Genomic DNA, 13,744 nt, shown 5'->3' with positions numbered 1-13,744 from the left:
TCTTGTCCCTGACATCCTTGGAGAGCTCTTTGGTCTTGGCCATGGTGGAGAGTTTGGAATCTGATTGATTGCTTCTGTGGACAGGTGTCTTTTATACAGGTAACAAACTGAGATTAGGAGCACTGCCTTTAAGAGTGTGCTCCTAATCTCAGCTCGTTACCTGTATAAAAGACACCTGGGAGCCAGAAATCTTTCTGATTGAGAGGGGGTCAAATACTTATTTCCCTCATTAAAATGCAAATCAATTTATAACATTTTTGACATGTGTTTTTCTGGATTGTTTTGTTATTCTGTCTCTCACTGTTCAAATAAACCTAACATTAAAATTATAGACTGATCATTTCTTTGTCAGTGGGCAAACGTACAAAATCAGCAGGGGATCAAATACTTTTTTTCCCCTCACTGTAAGGCACATGTGAAACACATTCCACAGAGGGCTGAGCGCCTGCAGGTTTATGCTCCTCCCTTGTCCTTGATTGATGAATTAAGGTCCCTAATGAGTTAACTCCCCTCACCTGGTTGTCTAGGTCTTCATTGAAAAAACTAAAACCCACAGACATTAGGCCAGGGGGGGGGGGGGGGGGGTCACGTTTTGCTTTTGCCCCCTCACACTACACAGCTGATTCAAATAATCAACTAATCATCAAGCTTTTGATCATTTGAAATCAGCTGTGTAGTGTTGGGGGGGCAAAAACCAAAAGGTGCACCCCTTAGGGTCCCGAGGACTGAGTTTGGGGGAACGCTGCACTAGGCCCCTCCGAGGACTGAGTTTGGGGGAACGCTACACTAGGCCCCTCCGAGGACTGAGTTAGGGGAACGCTGCACTAGGCCCCTCCGTGGACTGAGTTTGGGGGAACGCTGCACTAGGCCCCTCTGTGGACTGAGTTTGGGGGAACGCTGCACTAGGCCCCTCCGTGGACTGAGTTAGGGGGAACGCTGCACTAGGCCCCTCCGAGGACTGAGTTTGGGGGAACGCTGCACTAGGCCCCTCCGTGGACTGAGTTAGGGGGAACGCTGCACTAGGCCCCTCCGAGGACTGAGTTTGGGGGAACGCTGCACTAGGCCCCTCCGTGGACTGAGTTTGGGGGAACGCTGCACTAGGCCCCTCTGTGGACTGAGTTTGGGGGAACGCTGCACTAGGCCCCTCCGTGGACTGAGTTAGGGGGAACGCTGCACTAGGCCCCTCCGAGGACTGAGTTTGGGGGAACGCTGCACTAGGCCCCTCCGTGGACTGAGTTAGGGGGAACGCTGCACTAGGCCCCTCCGAGGACTGAGTTAGGGGGAACGCTGCACTAGGCCCCTCCGTGGACTGAGTTTGGGGGAACGCTGCACTAGGCCCCTCCGTGGACTGAGTTAGGGGGAACGCTGCACTAGGCCCCTCCGTGGACTGAGTTTGGGGGAACGCTGCACTAGCCCCTCCGTGGACTGAGTTTGGGGGAACGCTGCACTAGGCCCCTCCGAGGACTGAGTTTGGGGGAACGCTGCACTAGGCCCCTCCGTGGACTGAGTTTGGCACCCCTGATATAGGGAATATGGAGCGCAGACATACTAATGCACTACAGTGGGAAAAATGTCTTTACAGTATTGCTACTCCCCTCGCCTGTCCTGACAGCGCAGGTTTCCTGGACCTCGTAGTCCGCTCCCTGAAGAGGCCTGCGAGCGCTGAATCACCTCTGTATTCAGCCCCCAGTCTCCACCAGTCTTTTGTACTGTTGAGTCGTTAAGCTTCACATCCACACAGCTTTATTAAACATGGTCTTGTTCACTTCCTGAGTTCCTTTCGACTTTCCCCTCTGAACTTTGGCCGTTTGAAGTTTGTCTCATGTCCGTTCAACCCTTATAAAGGGAGTGTCAGGGACGACGTCATCATCATTGAGGGAAAACCCGCCCAAAACCCCCCCAAAAAAACAGAAAGAAAGAAATGAATTTATATTTGTGATGGAGATCCAGTGAGTGGTTGTTTGTATCTGTCGGCTGATGTAGCAGCAGCACCTGCTTTCATCTTCATCCCACCACACGCAGACCACTGTGACTATGCTGTCTGTCTCTCTCTCCACTGTCACAAGCAGCCTGGTAACTAGACCAAGGTCTGTATATCCATCTTGTTGTCGTTCATTCGTTCTTTCTTTCTCTCTCATTCCCCTCTCTGACAAGCCGTCCATTTTGTTTGTTTCTCTCCCCTCAGGTTTTCCTCAACATCCGACGTGTTTGCCAGGCGTGGAATTTATTGTAGGCCATCTGAAACATGTCCATCAGGTGTCCTGTAAGCTGTGGGAAAGATTCAAAACAAAGAGTTTAAATGATTTCACTTTATAAAAATGTAGGTATAGAAGTTTATTAGCGCCTATGTGGAATTATGATGCATTGTCTCATAAGGCATTTTGAAAAAGCTTCCATTGATAACCAGTGAGCTGTGAGAGATTCAAAACAAAGACATCTTATTCTGAGACGAAGAAAAAATTCGTTGGAGCTCTCTCAAGGGGTTAAAGGTTAAACACTCCCTGTAGACTGAGAATGATGTGCTGGAGCTCTCTCAAGGGTTAAAGGTTAAACACTCTCTGTAGACTGAGAATGATGTGCTGGAGCTCTCTCAAGGGTTAAAGGTTAAACACTCTCTGTAGACTGAGAATGATGTGCTGGAGCTCTCTCAAGGGGTTAAAGGTTAAACACTCTCTGTAGACTGAGAATGATGTGCTGGAGCTCTCTCAAGGGTTAAAGGTTAAACACTCTCTGTAGACTGAGAATGATGTGCTGGAGCTCTCTCAAGGGGTTAAAGGTTAAACACTCTCTGTAGACTGAGAATGATGTGCTGGAGCTCTCTCAAGGGTTAAAGGTTAAACACTCTCTGTAGACTGAGAATGATGTGCTGGAGCTCTCTCAAGGGGTTAAAGGTTAAACACTCTCTGTAGACTGAGAATGATGTGCTGGAGCTCTCTCAAGGGGTTAAAGGTTAAACACTCTCTGTAGACTGAGAATGATGTGCTGGAGCTCTCTCAAGGGGTTAAAGGTTAAACACTCTCTGTAGACTGAGAATGATGTGCTGGAGCTCTCTCAAGGGTTATAGGTTAAAACAAAAAACACTCAGGATGCAAGGGGCTCTTTATAAAAAGGTAGATAGTCCATAGTAATATGCACTCAGCGGCAAGTTAATTCGGTACACGACCCTGTTCATGGAAATCGACCTAGCATAGCGCAATGACTGGAAGTCTATGGTTATCTACAAGCATGCTAGTAAATACCCATTGACTTCCAGTCATTTCAGAACACTAGTTAGCATTGGCTCACGAAACAACCTCCAACTTCATACTGGACACAGAGACATAATAATGGTTTCCACAAGTTCATCTGACTCTGGGTCACCAACTGATCCAGACAGACAGACAGGACCTCTACTAACTGATCCACAGGCAGACAGACAGGACCTCTACCAACTGATCCACAGGCAGACAGACAGGACCTCTACCAACTGATCCACAGGCAGACAGACAGGACCTCTACCAACTGATCCACAGGCAGACAGACAGGACCTCTACCAACTGATCCACAGGCAGACAGACAGGACCTCTACCAACTGATCCACAGGCAGACAGACAGGACCTCTACCAACTGATCCACAGACAGACAGGACCTCTACCAACTGATCCACAGACAGACAGGACCTCTACCAACTGATCCAGGCAGACAGACAGGACCTCTACTAACTGATCCAGGCAGACAGACAGGACCTCTACCAACTGATCCAGGCAGACAGACAGGACCTCTACCACTGATCCACAGACAGACAGGACCTCTACCAACTGATCCACAGACAGACAGGACCTCTACCAACTGATCCAGGCAGACAGACAGGACCTCTACTACTGATCCAGACAGACAGACAGGACCTCTACCAACTGATCCAGGCAGACAGACAGGACCTCTACCAACTGATCCACAGACAGACAGGACCTCTACCAACTGATCCACAGACAGACAGGACCTCTACCAACTGATCCACAGGCAGACAGGACCTCTACCAACTGATCCACAGGCAGACAGGACCTCTACCAACTGATCCACAGACAGACAGGACCTCTACCAACTGATCCACAGGCAGACAGGACCTCCCTATAGCAATTGGAGACTATTTATTCTAGAAGGTATCATCACGTCGGGCCTTACGTTAGGACTGAGGTACTGGCGCTGAATCTTCTCCTGGAAGGGGCGGAGCTTTGTCATCTGAAATCTCTCTAGATTGGACCTCATCTTCACCAGCTGACAGGAGAGAAGACATGTTAAAAGTTATCCAACTTTTATCAAACCCAGGTGGTACTTTTCCTACAGAGACATTTTCAAACGTCACGTTTGACCGACGCCCCGCAGCAGAAACCTCTGTAAGCAGGATAGCTAACACTGATGTCGAGACCTTGACATACTGAACAGTGAGTGAGTGATGACCGTGAAAACGAGTGTAACGTTCTACTAGCTCTACTCGCGATACTCATCTTACCTCGATCGGCTTGCTAACTAATCAATCCCTCTGACGACACAGCGATGTTATAGACAATAACCACCTGTTTACCAAAACAGTGGCGGGTGACACGCTTCGTTATTGTTTGAGCTGCAGATTGCCCCTTTAAGGAGTGGTCACCTTCTCTTCCAGGAAAGGCGTGTTGACAGGAAAGCAGGACCAGAAGTGTCTCAGCAGCTCCCCAGCAGCCGTGTACAGATGCTTCAGCTCCCCCTGAACGTCGGAGGGGACCATCTCTGTAACCAAGGAAACAGAACCAATAGAACTAAGCAATAAGTAACAAGGGACAGGGGCTATACTGTAGCACGACTACAGTCACAGGTAAGACGCAGGGGCTATACTGTAGCACGACTACAGTCACAGGTAAGAGTCAGGGGCTATACTGTAGCACGACTACAGTCACAGGTAAGAGTCAGGGGCTATACTGTAGCACGACTACAGTCACAGGTAAGAGGCAGGGGCTATACTGTAGCACGACTACAGTCACAGGTAAGAGGCAGGGGCTATACTGTAGCACGACTACAGTCACAGGTAAGAGGCAGGGGCTATACTGTAGCACGACTACAGTCACAGGTGTTACGTTCCCCAGTTTCTGTGTTGTCACAGGTAAGAGGCAGGGGCTATACTGTAGCACAACTACAGTCACAGGTAGGAGGCAGGGGCTATACTGTAGCACGACTACAGTCACAGGTAAGAGGCAGGGGCTATACTGTAGCACGACTACAGTCACAGGTAAGAGTCAGGGGCTATACTGTAGCACGACTACAGTCACAGGTAAGAGGCAGGGGCTATACTGTAGCACGACTACAGTCACAGGTAAGAGGCAGGGGCTATACTGTAGCACGACTACAGTCACAGGTAAGAGGCAGGGGCAATACTGTAGCACGACTACAGTCACAGGTGTTACGTTCCCCAGTTTCTGTGTTGTCACAGGTAAGAGGCAGGGGCTATACTGTAGCACGACTACAGTCACAGGTAAGAGGCAGGGGCTATACTGTAGCACGACTACAGTCACAGGTAAGAGTCAGGGGTTATACTGTAGCACGACTACAGTCACAGGTAAGAGTCAGGGGCTATACTGTAGCACGACTACAGTCACAGGTAAGAGGCAGGGGCTATACTGTAGCACAACTACAGTCACAGGTAAGAGGCAGGGGCTATACTGTAGCACGACTACAGTCACAGGTAAGAGTCAGGGGCTATACTGTAGCACGACTACAGTCACAGGTAAGAGGCAGGGGCTATACTGTAGCACAACTACAGTCACAGGTAAGAGGCAGGGGCTATACTGTAGCACGACTACAGTCACAGGTAAGAGGCAGGGGCAATACTGTAGCACGACTACAGTCACAGGTGTTACGTTCCCCAGTTTCTGTGTTGTCACAGGTAAGAGGCAGGCGCTATACTGTAGCACGACTACAGTCACAGGTAAGAAGCAGGGGCTATACTGTAGCACGACTACAGTCACAGGTAAGAGCCAGGGGCTATACTGTAGCACGACTACAGTCACAGGTAAGAGGCAGGGGCTATACTGTAGCACGACTACAGTCACAGGTAAGAGGCAGGGGCTATACTGTAGCACAACTACAGTCACAGGTAAGAGGCAGGGGCTATACTGTAGCACGACTACAGTCACAGGTAAGAGGCAGGGGCTATACTGTAGCACGACTACAGTCACAGGTAAGAGGCAGGGGCTATACTGTAGCACGACTACAGTCACAGGTATGAGGCAGGGGCTATACTGTAGCACGACTACAGTCACAGGTAAGAGGCAGGGGCTATACTGTAGCACGACTACAGTCACAGGTAAGAGGCAGGGGCTATACTGTAGCACGACTACAGTCACAGGTAAGAGGCAGGGGCTATACTGTAGCACGACTATAGTCACAGGTAAGAGGCAGGGGCTATACTGTAGCACGACTACAGTCACAGGTAAGAGGCAGGGGCTATACTGTTGCACGACTACAGTCACAGGTAAGAGGCAGGGCTATACTGTAGCACGACTACAGTCACAGGTAAGAGACAGGGGCTATACTGTAGCACGACTATAGTCACAGGTAAGAGGCAGGGGCAATACTGTAGTCACAGGTAAGAGGCAGGGGCTATACTGTAGCACGACTACAGTCACAGGTAAGAGGCAGGGCTATAGCACACCTACAGTCACAGGTAAGAGGCAGGGGCTATACTGTAGCACAACTACAGTCACAGGTAAGAGGCAGGGGCTATACTGTAGCACGACTACAGTCACAGGTAAGAGGCAGGGGCTATACTGTAGCACGACTACAGTCACAGGTAAGAGGCAGGGGCTATACTGTAGCACGACTACAGTCACAGGTATGAGGCAGGGGCTATACTGTAGCACGACTACAGTCACAGGTAAGAGGCAGGGGCTATACTGTAGCACGACTACAGTCACAGGTAAGAGGCAGGGGCTATACTGTAGCACGACTACAGTCACAGGTAAGAGGCAGGGGCTATACTGTAGCACGACTACAGTCACAGTCACAGGCAGGGGCTATACTGTAGCACGACTATAGTCACAGGTAAGAGGCAGGGGCTATACTGTAGCACGACTACAGTCACAGGTAAGAGGCAGGGGCTATACTGTTGCACGACTACAGTCACAGGTAAGAGGCAGGGCTATACTGTAGCACGACTACAGTCACAGGTAAGAGACAGGGGCTATACTGTAGCACGACTATAGTCACAGGTAAGAGGCAGGGGCAATACTGTAGTCACAGGTAAGAGGCAGGGGCTATACTGTAGCACAACTATAGTCACAGGTAAGAGGCAGGGCTATAGCACACCTACAGTCACAGGTAAGAGGCAGGGCTATACTGTAGCACGACTACAGTCACAGGTAAGAGGCAGGGCTATAGTGTATCATGAATATTCTGTGTTTTCGGAAAGAATTCAGACCTCTTTATTTTGTCCACATTGTTACAGCTTTATTCCATTGTTACAACCATCTCTTAAGCACTCCACCAAATCAGGCCTTTATGGTAGGCTCAGTTGGTAGAGCATGGTGTTTGCAACGCCAGGGTTGTGGGTTCGATTCCCACGGGGGACCAGTACGGGGAAAAAAAATGTATGAAATGTATGCATTTCTGGATAAGAGCGTCTGCTAAATGACTAAAATGTAAAATGTGGTAGAGGCGCCAGATGGAAGCTACTCCTCAGTAAAAGGCACATGACAGCCCACTTGGAGTTTGCCAAAAGTCACCTGAAGGACTCTCAGACCATGAGAAACAATATTCTCTGGTCTGATGAAACCAAGATCGAACACTTTGGCCTGAATGCCAAGTGTCACGTCTGGAGGAAACCTGGCACCATCCCTACGGTGAAACATGGTGGTGGCAGCATCATGCTGTGCGGATGTTTTTCAGAGGCAGGATTGTCAGGATTGAGGGAAGATGAACGGAGCAAAATACAGAGAGATCCTTGATGAAAACCTTTTCCAGAGCGCTCAGGACCTCAAACTGGGGCGAAGGTTCACCTTCCAACACGACAACGACACTAAGCACACAGCCAAGACAACGCAGGAGTGGCTTCAGGACAGGTCTCAATGTCCTTGAGTGGCCAAGCCAGAGCCCGGACTTGAACCCAATCGAACATCTCTGGAATAGACCTGAAAATAGCTGTTCAGCGACGCTCCCCATCCAACCTGACAGAGTTTGAGAGGATCTGCAGAGAAGAATGGGAGGAACTCCCCAAATACAGCTGTGCCAAGCTTGTGGAGTCATACACAAGAAGACTCAATGCTGTAATCACTGCCAAAGGTGCTTCAACAAAGTACTGAGTAAAGGGTCTGAATACTTATGTAAATGTGATATCACTTTTTTTTTTATACATTTGCAAAAAATGATACAAATCTGCTTTTTCTTTGTCATTATGGGGTATTGTGTATAGATGGAAGAGATTATTATATGTTTTTTAATCCATTTTATAATAAGGCTGTAACGTAACAAAATGTGGAAAAAGTGAAATGGTCTGAATACTTTCTGAATGCACCGTAGTCACAGGTAAATGGCGTTGTTCGGCCCGACGCGAAGCTCGTCCAATCAGCATTCAGGATCCAAACAACGTGTTTCATAATAAGTTTGAAACCATTTGGGTTGATGACTGACTAATAAGTACACTGAGAAAAACCTAACATTTTTTCCACCAAGCTATAAAACACAAATGAAGCGAGATTTCAAATGTATTCATTAGATGAATAAACGTGAACTTTAGTGACATCAGTAAACTCACGGTTAATGGCTTGTTGTGCTCCTGCCTGCATGAGAACGCCCCCTGGGGAGAGGGCAGTGATGGCAGAACTGGCTGTACTGCTGGACATCACCTGTAAAAGGTAGGATCACTGTTTAAGAAGGTCATACCAAGGATAATTTAGCTGTTTGATAGAATTTTAAGACCCCTTAGAAGTATCGACAATATTTTGTGGGCCTTACTGCTATTAGCCGATACAAACGCATTGAATAACAGATTCACTTTATGGAACAACAGATAGTCCCCCTCCAAACAATCTAAAGGAAGTTTGTTCTGAAGTGTCTGTCCTATATCTGAGAGATCAGGAAACAGTTGTTAAATATTATTTTTTTTACACGTCTTTAACTGCTTATTTTTGGCACTAAACTATCTCCATATATGATTCTATTCATTTTTGTTCAACTGGTACCGGGGGACCTTCAGATGAGCCTTGTGAGGCCAGTGGGCGTCCTAGAGCAAAATAACTGAGATTCTCACGTTTCCACAGAGGTGTCACATTAGTGTGGTGCCCAAACCGTTCGGACGCTACAGACAGAAGTTGGCAGATCGGCAGACCCGACTTCAGACGAGTCCCAGGAAGCTTGTGAGGGTCGTCGAGCAAAACAGAGAACACCATCGTGTTGGTGAGAGTCTCATCTTTCCATCGAGGGGTCATAATAGTTTCTAGGCCAAACCGTTCGGACTGTTAGATTCAAATTTTTCCAGAGTAAATAACTCACGGACACTAGAGAAGCTTTAACCAAGTTTAATTCTTCCCAAAGGTTCGACGCAGCTGTATTCAGACAGCAAAACATTTCTCACCATCACAGGTATATACATCCCACTTAAGACACTCCTCCTTCTCTCCAATCCTTACATCTTATGGTTCCACAGGAAGAGGATAGTAAGCCCTTATTACTCCCTTCAGGGGATCTGACCTCAACCCCTCCTTCGCCTAATCCACAGATGTCCATCTGCTTCCTCTATAGCAATCCTTTGATCTCCTCCCGTCCACCCAGCACATTCCACAGCCACTCTGTCTTTCTACAGATAACCATTACCTTCTGTCATAAAACCCAGTCTCTTTCCCTCCTTATATTCTATGCTTCTGATCGATCATTTATTTAATATCTCAATGTTCAAAGTTTAGCCCGATTCCAACAGGACGCTTCAGATGATTTTGAGAGAAGACCGATTTTCTGGATGTCTCATGGCCTGACAAACACTGCTCTAGCTGTCAACTTTCATCACAGATGCGGAAATGCGACATAGGTGAATGTGGTAGATTGAGATGCATCCAATGCAACAAAAAAAAACATATCTCTAGCTTAAACTGACAGATTTTTATGGGTAAACAAGACCTTTAGAACAAATATTACAGAATTCGACAGAAAAAGTATATTTTTTTGACTGGACAGGACCTTCAACACAAGAAGTACAGTTTGGGTACAGTATGAATTTCAACAGATATTTGTGGATAGTTGCAAAATTCTACACCAAAATCCGCTTGGTTTTCCAGGAATCCTGTTTGGAGGATGCTAGATGTCCTGCTTATTCCCTCCTGATTCTGTGAATCTTCTAAGAAGGATTTCTGAAACATCTGGAAATTTTGGAAAAGTTACCGGAATTTTGCAATGCTATTTGTGGAAAAGCATGCTATCTAACCTGAGTAAAACAGGGCTTGTAGCTGGCTAGCAGAGTGCTATCTAACCTGAGTAAGACAGGGCTTGTAGCTGGCTAGCAGAGTGGTATCTAACCTGAGTAAGACAGGGCTTGTAGCTGGCTAGCAGAGTGCTATCTAACCTGAGTAAAACAGGGCTTGTAGCTGGCTAGCAGAGTGCTATCTAACCTGAGTAAGACAGGGCTTGTAGCTGGCTAGCAGAGTGGTATATAACCTGAGTAAGACAGGGCTTGTAGCTGGCTAGCAGAGTGGTATATAACCTGAGTAAGACAGGGCTTGTACAGTAGCTGGCTATCAGAGGGGTATCTAACCTGAGTAAGGCAGGGCTTGTAGCTGGCTATCAGAGGGGTATCTAACCTGAGTAAGGCAGGGCTTGTAGCTGGCTAGCAGAGTGCTATCTAACCTGAGTAAGACAGGGCTTGTAGCTGGCTAGCAGAGTGGTATCTAACCTGAGTAAGACAGGGCTTGTAGCTGGCTAGCAGAGTGCTATCTAACCTGAGTAAGACAGGGCTTGTAGCTGGCTAGCAGAGTGGTATCTAACCTGAGTAAGACAGGGCTTGTAGCTGGCTAGCAGAGTGCTATCTAACCTGAGTAAGACAGGGCTTGTAGCTGGCTAGCAGAGTGCTATCTAACCTGAGTAAGACAGGGCTTGTAGCTGGCTAGCAGAGTGCTATCTAACCTGAGTAAGACAGGGCTTGTAGCTGGCTAGCAGAGTGCTATCTAACCTGAGTAAGACAGGGCTTGTAGCTGGCTAGCAGAGTGCTATCTAACCTGAGTAAGACAGGGCTTGTAGCTGGCTAGCAGAGTGGTATCTAACCTGAGTAAGACAGGGCTTGTAGCTGGCTAGCAGAGTGCTATCTAACCTGAGTAAGACAGGGCTTGTAGCTGGCTAGCAGAGTGGTATCTAACCTGAGTAAGACAGGGCTTGTAGCTGGCTAGCAGAGTGCTATCTAACCTGAGTAAGACAGGGCTTGTAGCTGGCTAGCAGAGTGCTATCTAACCTGAGTAAGACAGGGCTTGTAGCTGGCTAGCAGAGTGGTATCTAACCTGAGTAAGACAGGGCTTGTAGCTGGCTAGCAGAGTGCTATCTAACCTGAGTAAGACAGGGCTTGTAGCTGGCTAGCAGAGTGCTATCTAACCTGAGTAAGACAGGGCTTGTACAGTAGCTGGCTAGCAGAGGGGTATCTAACCTGAGTAAGACAGGGCTTGTACAGTAGCTGGCTAGCAGAGTGCTATCTAACCTGAGTAAGGCAGGGCTTGTAGCTGGCTAGCAGAGGGGTATCTAACCTGAGTAAGACAGGGCTTGTAGCTGGCTATTTCATGCTGTATACAGTTGACAGAGTTGATGATGTCTTGACTGGTGGTGTACTGTTGGGGCAGGAGAGGCACAGGACCATGAGAGTACCTGGGGGGGGGGGGGAAAGTTGAGGGTTTTAGATACATAAACAAAAGAACCGGAGAGAACACCAGTTCCAAAGTATGGTGTCCATAAACAAACACCAGCTAGAGAGCAGAGCAACCACTGTGTTATAGAACCCACCTGTCAGATTTCTTCAGGTTAAGAGTGACTGTCTTCTTCCTGTTTTCTCTGTGAAGGTCCTCATACTCCACGGCCTCTTGTATTCTCACCTGAAATATACCACAGCTGTAAACAACAACGTCACCTGAAATATACCACAGCTGTAAACAACAACGTCACCTGAAATATACCACAGCTGTAAACAACAACGTCACCTGAAATATACCACAGCTGTAAACAACAACGTCACCTGAAATATACCACAGCTGTAAACAACAACAAAATATACCACAGCTTAAATAGCAGAAGTGCCAACTCATCTTGGTAAGGTGCTTACAGCAGAGTCCTAAAGGTTCAGTGCTTACAGCAGAGTCCTAAAGGTTCAGTGCTTACAGCAGAGTCCTAAAGGTTCAGTGCTTACAGCAGAGTCCTAAAGGTTCAGTGCTTACAGCAGAGTCCTAAAGGTTCAGTGCCTACAGCAGAGTCCTAAAGGTTCAGTGCTTACAGCAGAGTCCTAAAGGTTCAGTGCTTACAGCAGAGTCCTAAAGGTTCAGTGCCTACAGCAGAGTCCTAAAGGTTCAGTGCTTACAGCAGAGTCCTAAAGGTTCAGTGCTTACAGCAGAGTCCTAAAGGTTCAGTGCCTACAGCAGAGTCCTAAAGGTTCAGTGCCTACAGCAGAGTCCTAAAGGTTCAGTGCTTACAGCAGAGTCCTAAAGGTTCAGTGCTTACGGCAGAGTCCTAAAGGTTCAGTGCCTACAGCAGAGTCCTAAAGGTTCAGTGCCTACAGCAGAGTCCTAAAGGTTCAGTGCTTACAGCAGAGTCCTAAAGGTTCAGTGCCTACAGCAGAGTCCTAAAGGTTCAGTGCTTACAGCAGAGTCCTAAAGGTTCAGTGCTTACAGCAGAGTCCTAAAGGTTCAGTGCTTAGAGCAGAGTCCTAAAGGTTCAGTGCTTACAGCAGAGTCCTAAAGGTTCAGTGCTTACAGCAGAGTCCTAAAGGTTCAGTGCCTACAGCAGAGTCCTAAAGGTTCAGTGCTTACAGCAGAGTCCTAAAGGTTCAGTGCTTACAGCAGAGTCCTAAAGGTTCAGTGCTTACAGCAGAGTCCTAAAGGTTCAGTGCTTACAGCAGAGTCCTAAAGGTTCAGTGCTTACGGCAGACTCATGGGAGAGAGACGAATGCTTTTACTCTGCATCAATGCTGTTAATATATTTATAAATCTCAGCGCTTTATCTTCACCACAGAGATATTATGATACCTTCTTCTTAATTGGAGGTTGGAAGAAGTCTGAGTCCCTTGAGTTTCCATCAGTACTGCTCGTCTCACTGGCCTGATCGTTGGGAACATCCCTAAGACAAACAGACAGGTTAACACATCGGTTTGCAGTGAAAGGCTGAGAAAAAAATCGCTTTTTTTTGAGAAAGAAATCATCTACTCACGCTTTCTTTCCGGAGCCTGCGGCCAGCACCATGGTACTGTGGTGGTTGAACCTCTTGATGATGGCAGAGTTACTGTTCTCCTTCACTGTCTTGTTAGTGTTGGACGTAGAAGGTGCTGTGGAGTTAGACCCATAACCCTGGAGAGAGGACAGTGATTAGTGTTGGCTGTAGAAGGTTGAGGTAGACCCATAACCCTGGAGAGAGGACAGTGATTCGTGTTGGCTGTAGAAGGTTGAGTTAGACCCATAACCCTGGACAGAGGACAGTGATTAGTGTTGGACGTAGAAGGTTGAGTTAGACCCATAACCCTGGACAGAGGACAGTGATTAGTGTTGGACGTAGAAGGTTGAGT

The 13,744-nt window shown here is 47.6% G+C and overlaps 1 protein-coding gene across 4 annotated transcripts in view; it reads right to left on the bottom strand.

The window, feature by feature from the left end:
- Positions 1–573: 573 nt before the first annotated feature.
- The window catches only part of LOC106561818 (general transcription factor IIH subunit 1), a 42,182-nt gene continuing 29,011 nt past the window's right edge, over positions 574–13,744 (bottom strand). For all 4 annotated transcript variants that reach the window (XM_045688666.2, XM_045688664.2, XM_045688665.2 and 1 more), the window contains exons 8-15: positions 13,393–13,529; positions 13,212–13,302; positions 11,980–12,068; positions 11,727–11,844; positions 8,762–8,852; positions 4,631–4,746; positions 4,162–4,254; positions 574–2,268 (exon numbers count right to left, since the gene is read on the bottom strand). In XM_045688666.2, the coding sequence (XP_045544622.1) occupies positions 2,182–2,268; positions 4,162–4,254; positions 4,631–4,746; positions 8,762–8,852; positions 11,727–11,844; positions 11,980–12,068; positions 13,212–13,302; positions 13,393–13,529 (822 nt within the window). In that variant the 3' untranslated portion in view covers positions 574–2,181. The remainder of the gene's footprint in view (positions 2,269–4,161; positions 4,255–4,630; positions 4,747–8,761; positions 8,853–11,726; positions 11,845–11,979; positions 12,069–13,211; positions 13,303–13,392; positions 13,530–13,744) is intronic.

This window comes from Salmo salar, chromosome 10 (assembly GCF_965601325.2).
Source record: "Salmo salar chromosome 10, fSalSal1, whole genome shotgun sequence".
Lineage (NCBI taxonomy): Eukaryota > Metazoa > Chordata > Actinopteri > Salmoniformes > Salmonidae > Salmo > Salmo salar.
Note: the sequence above shows the minus strand (reverse complement) of the source record. Positions and strands in the feature narration are given on the sequence as shown.